Genomic DNA, 5,496 nt, shown 5'->3' on the forward strand with positions numbered 1-5,496 from the left:
AGCAGGTGTGAAGAGTAGGAGCAGGTGTGGAGAGTAGGAGCAGGTGTGGAGAGTAGGAGCAGGTGTGGGAGAGTAGAAGCAGGAAGGAGCAGGAAGTTCAATCTGTCACTTCTGGACTAGAGAAGAGCTCCAAAAACATTTGAAAGAATATACTGTAAACCTGGTAAAGTAGATGTTTGGAAGTAGCATGGTCCTAATATTTACTTACTTACTTATTTAATACATTCGAGTACACTGTAGCTGTCTTCAGACACACCAGAAGAGGACATTCGATCCCATTGCCGATGGTTGTAAGATGGGAATTGAACTCAGGACCTCTGGAAGAGCAGTCAGTGCTCTTACCCGCTGAGCCATCTCTCCAGCCCCCGGTCCTAATATTTTTACCCTTAAATTCTTACGTTGAAAATTTCCCTAATTCTGGCTAATGGATACTATTGGGTTGGTTTGGTTTGGTTGTTGGAACTGGATATTGATCCCAGGGCTGTGCACATTGCCAGAAAAGTGTCACAGCACTGACTTACATACCCGCCTTCTTCTCCCTTATCTCCTGAGATGGGGCTTGCCAAATTGCCTGTGCTAACCTTGCTTCACTCTGGAGGCCAGGCAGGTCCTCAACTCGGATCCTTGTGCCTCATTGTCATAAGCTGGGATTACAGACCCTGACAACAGATTTCGCTTTCCTGATCTTTTTGTCACAGAATACAAAACCATTTACATTATCCTTTCAGTCTTTATTCTTTAAGTGCTGATGTGAAAGCATTTGATTCTAATTGTGTAATATTGGTTATCGTTATAGGTCAAAGGTGTCAACTTCGAGGCGGTTCTGAGAGTGGAGGAAGAGGAGGCCAGTTCCAAACAGAACATCACGAAGAGGGAAGTGGAGGATGGGCTGGGCCTCAGCATGCTCATCGACTCCCAGAACAACCAGTACATTCTGACTAAGCCAAGAGATTCCACTATCCCGCGAGCAGACCACCATTTCATAAAGGCAAGCCGTAGCCTTCAGCCAGGGGGCTGATCAGCGAGGCTGAGCTGTGTCCTACCTCTCACTGGACGCCAGCCTTCCTGCTGCCAGAGGCTCCACTGGAACACTCAGATCTGTTCTTTCAGAAGCCTTTCTTGTTTTGTTTTGTTTTGTTTTGTGGAGACAGGCTCTTACTAGGGAGCCTAGGTTGGCCCGGAACTCACTATGTAGTGCATATTGGCCTTGAGTTCTAGCAGTCATCCAGTCTCAGCTCCTTTGTGTCAGGTTTATAGGCATGCAGCATCACAATTGAGTTTCAGATAGCCCCTCCAATGGGCAGAGAAGACAGGATGCCCAAGGCTCCTCCCAGGTGTTAATTCTTACTGGAGAACCAAGCGCATGCCTGGTGCTGCTGCTATAGAAAAATGTAATCCCAATCCAGGCTTTCTACTCCGCCTTTAACCGTTTAGTTCCTGGATAACAGGCACACACAACCTTTATATTTACAATAAGCCTAAATTAGCACAGGAGCTGGGCAGAGGTCTACCCTCCATGCTGTCATGTCTACTTCCCAGCCAGTAATCCAGGAGCTGGGCAGAGGTCTACCCTCCATGCTGTCATGTCTACTTCCCAGCCAGCAATCGCTTTATATAATTTGCCATGTTTCATCTGGGCTGCTCTTAACTCCAATTAGCTAACCCACATGGCCATTATTTCATGACTCACCTAAACCATGGCGGCTTCCTCCTCTAGTCACCTTCTTCTCACCCCTGTGGTTCTCTTACACCCCAAGTCCAGGATCCCTACCTACCCCACCCATGTCTCTTCTGCCCAGCTATTGGCTGTCAGCATCTTTATTCACCAATCAGAAATAACTTGGGGGCAAGGTTACATAGCACCACTTGGGTCTACCTGCGGACTCCCTAGGTCTAGACGGCCTGCACTTAGCGTTACAATACATGGCAACAGACCAAACCTCAACGAGCCGCTGTCCGCTGTCCATGACTGTGACTAGAATGGACCCAGAGAGCTGATACTGCAGACTGACATCATCAGTAGCCTCCATAGAGGCCGGAGCTCCTCTCCCCCTCGTTTTGTGATGAGTAAATAATTCCTATGAAATATTGGACACAGCGTAAATAGCCCATCCCAAGACTCGCTTGCCTGGGGTTCCAGCACCGTGCTGGGTCTTACTGTTAATCAGTGATGTAATCAGTTGGTTTTTTTGTTTTTGTTTTTTTGTTTTTTTGGTTTTGGTTTTCGAGACAGGGTTTCTCTGTATAGCCCCCCTAGCTGTCCTGGAACTCACTCTGTAGACCAGGCTGGCCTCAAACTCAGAAATCCGCCTGCCTCTGCCTCCCAAGTGCTGGGATTAAAGGCGTGCACCACCACTGCCCAGCTGTAATCAGTTGTTAAGTGGTGAGAAACGGTGATGGTATCGTGAATTAGCATGTGAGCTCTGTGGGCTCTGGGACCAGAGCACTCAATGGAATTCAAGTACTCAAGAGTCAAAGAATGCGTTTAGGGAGCCTGAGCAGACAGGTCCTATCAGGATTGAACTTCATCTCTTAGAGCACAGCTTAGGTGCTCAGTTTCTGTGTGAGGCACAGCAGTCATGGGGATCCTCCTCTTACTGTCATCATCACTTGCTTTTTATTCTCATGAGATAAGAGGGAATCAGAGACCCCTGCCCATCCCACCCTCCCAGCCAACCACTGTGTTTTCTGACTTTTTCTTCCTGTGTTAGGACATTGTGACCATAGGGATGCTGTCCTTGCCTTGCGGCTGGCTCTGTACAACAATAGGACTGCCCACAATGTTTGGGTATATCATTTGTGGCGTGCTTCTGGGGCCTTCAGGACTGAACAGTATTAAGGTAAGAACAATTAATTCTGCGTTGGTGTCCAACAAGATGAAAAGAAACAGGAACAAGCCTTAAGAACATGCAAGCTTGAGTTGGTGCAGATGCCACTGTGTGCTTGGTGCAGTCTTTAGTCTATTGGGAATATTTTACTTCTTGATGCAGAGTGGCCTGATGACAGGTAGTTTGTCTCTAAATTATATTAATATTTAAAAACGACTGGCGACATAATGTCCTGTGTTATCCAGACAACCGTTCAGACAGCGGGCCAAGTGGAAACGTTGGTTTCCATGTAGCTTTATACAGTTCCTGTGGTTTGGGGACGCTGACTGAAGTCCCAGTCTCTAGACAGTAGAGATCAAGGTTCCTTTTGCTGAGGCCATCAGGTGCTACTCCGTGTCATCGGGAAATAGACACACTCTGGCAGGAAAGGAGGCTCCTGGAGTACTTTGAGTGTGTGACTTACGTGGGGGCAGTGGGAAGAGGATACTCAGAGTGGATGCTGCGAGTTCATCATGGAGGAAATGATCCAGGAGGGCACAGGAGCAGCCTCGGAATCCTCCCCACATCACTGCAACACCCTAGGAACAGAAGCAAGCCGTACCCAGGGAACCTGGAGGATGCTCCAGTCTGCACTCCTTGAACCAGGTCAGAAGAGCTCAGTGACAGCAAGTGATCTTTGGCCAGGAAAAGAGCTGTCAGCCCAGCCTGCTCAGGCTCAAAGCTTTGGGCCTTCTGGGAAGGATTCACCTGCTGCAAAGGCAGCCCTCCATCCCTCGAGGTGCTCCACGGCTCCACGGCACAGCGAGCTGTGCAGGCTCGTGTCCAAGTTACTGACCTAGAACCGTGTGATACGACTGAGTGGAACATCCCTGTCCTACGTAGAGATGAGAGTAAGAGCAGACACACGGGCGTTCTCACAAACACGCTGTTGTTACCTTAAAACACCTGGGTGCTGCGAGTGCTGACGGATCAGCTGGACCATGAGGAAGGTAATGTGCTTTTGAGGAAAGACCCAAGAGTATCCTAGATAAAGGTTGGCCAAGGTCAGGAGAAACAGAGCAGCAGCCATTTCCTATTGGAAGTTGATAGGCTTGCATTATGAAGTTGAGAAATGGAGATGTAAGTGTACCATGTGGGCATCATAGTTACGGTCTGACCAAGAGGAGGGAAGAGAGATAGCAGGAAAACAGAAGGAACAGTAAGGAAGCATCGAATGGTCCAAACAAGCATCGTAAACAAGAGACACAGAGGAGATAGAGCCGGAAGGTGAGCAGACGGCGGCGCAAGCAGCAGGGACAAGCATGCTGGCGGCTCAGGACACCCCTGTGTCCAACCACAGCAACACTGGGAAACATCAGGGCTTAAACCTGCTGTCTCTTTTCCTTTAATATGACAGTGTTAAAAACAAAAGACAAATGAGTCAAAAGATATATATGTGTGTGTGTGTGTGTGTGTGTGTGTGTGTGTGTGTGTGTGTGTGTGTGTATATATATAATTGAATCCTACATATCAAAACCTCTGTGATGTGACCAAATGTGAAAATTCACCTCTGGAGAAAAGCTTCCCTAGACATGCTCATTTCCAAACAAGAAGTCGGGGTGACCCGGCCTTAACCTCGGCCTCTGTGGCTCTGTCTCCCTGGAGGACAGAGGCTGAAGAAAAGAGTTAATGAGACCGAATGGCCACCGCTTATGTGGAAGTCAGCGAACTGCACAGCTGCCTCTTCATAGACACTATAATGAAAGTAAATATTCCACTGGCAAATCAAGAAAATTTGTGTGTGCGTATGTGTGTGTGACACATACCTTAAGGAAATCAAAAAGATCTCAGGTATAAGAAATTCACAAAATCTATTTTCTTTTTGAAAAACATACTGGTTTTGGGGGGAAGAAGGGGCTAGAGACTATTTATATATTAGCACATGTTCTTTTGGTAAAGTATACTAAGTAAATGAAACATTGCATAATCTTTCTTGTTTCCCAGTCTATTGTACAGGTGGAGACCTTAGGAGAATTTGGAGTCTTCTTTACTCTGTTTCTGGTTGGCTTAGAATTTTCCCCAGAGAAACTGAGAAAGGTAAGAACCCCTCTGCCATCACCTGGGGGAGACACTGGGTTTGTTTGTTTGTTTATTTTGGAGATCTTGCTAGACCAGACTGGCCTTGAACTCATTAGAGTCCTCTTGGCTAGCAAGTAGGCTTTTAAAAAAATAATAAAACTAGAATATGACATTTTAGTTTGATACTGTTTTTTAGAAGATCAACTTGAAAAAGTCAAAACTTAATAAATGGGATGAATTTTCACACAGTTTTACACGTGTCCTTCCAAAAACTATGTAACTAAGGGTAAAATGTAATAGAGATTTAATACTCAGTATATTTCTCTAGAAGAAAATTCCCAAGATGGAGAGTGAATTAGAGATTTCTCTTCTACCTCAAAAATAGGGAAATAATTTCTTAAAGGTTAAAAGTGTTAGGGGGTAAATACTATTGGGAGCTGAGCACGGTGGCACACACTTCCACTCTAGTATTTGGAAGGTGGAGGCCCTTAGTAACTTCTTACTTGGTAATAACAAGGTAAAGAAGCATAGCATTTTTTATACTTTATTCTGATCATAAACACTCCCTCCCCCAACTCCTCCCAGCTCTACCCTACTCCCACCCCCCAAC

General features: G+C 46.2%; 1 protein-coding gene across 4 annotated transcripts in view; it reads left to right on the forward strand.

Annotated features, from left to right (window-relative positions):
• Nucleotides 1–5,496, forward strand: part of Tmco3 (transmembrane and coiled-coil domains 3) — a 39,815-nt gene that overhangs the window by 6,846 nt on the left and 27,473 nt on the right. For all 4 annotated transcript variants that reach the window (XM_031339116.1, XM_031339115.1, XM_031339118.1 and 1 more), the window contains 3 exons: nucleotides 797–988; nucleotides 2,712–2,840; nucleotides 4,812–4,904. In XM_031339116.1, the coding sequence (XP_031194976.1) occupies nucleotides 797–988; nucleotides 2,712–2,840; nucleotides 4,812–4,904 (414 nt within the window). The remainder of the gene's footprint in view (nucleotides 1–796; nucleotides 989–2,711; nucleotides 2,841–4,811; nucleotides 4,905–5,496) is intronic.

The sequence above is a fragment of the Mastomys coucha genome, unplaced genomic scaffold, assembly GCF_008632895.1.
Source record: "Mastomys coucha isolate ucsf_1 unplaced genomic scaffold, UCSF_Mcou_1 pScaffold22, whole genome shotgun sequence".
Classification (NCBI taxonomy): Eukaryota; Metazoa; Chordata; class Mammalia; order Rodentia; family Muridae; genus Mastomys; species Mastomys coucha.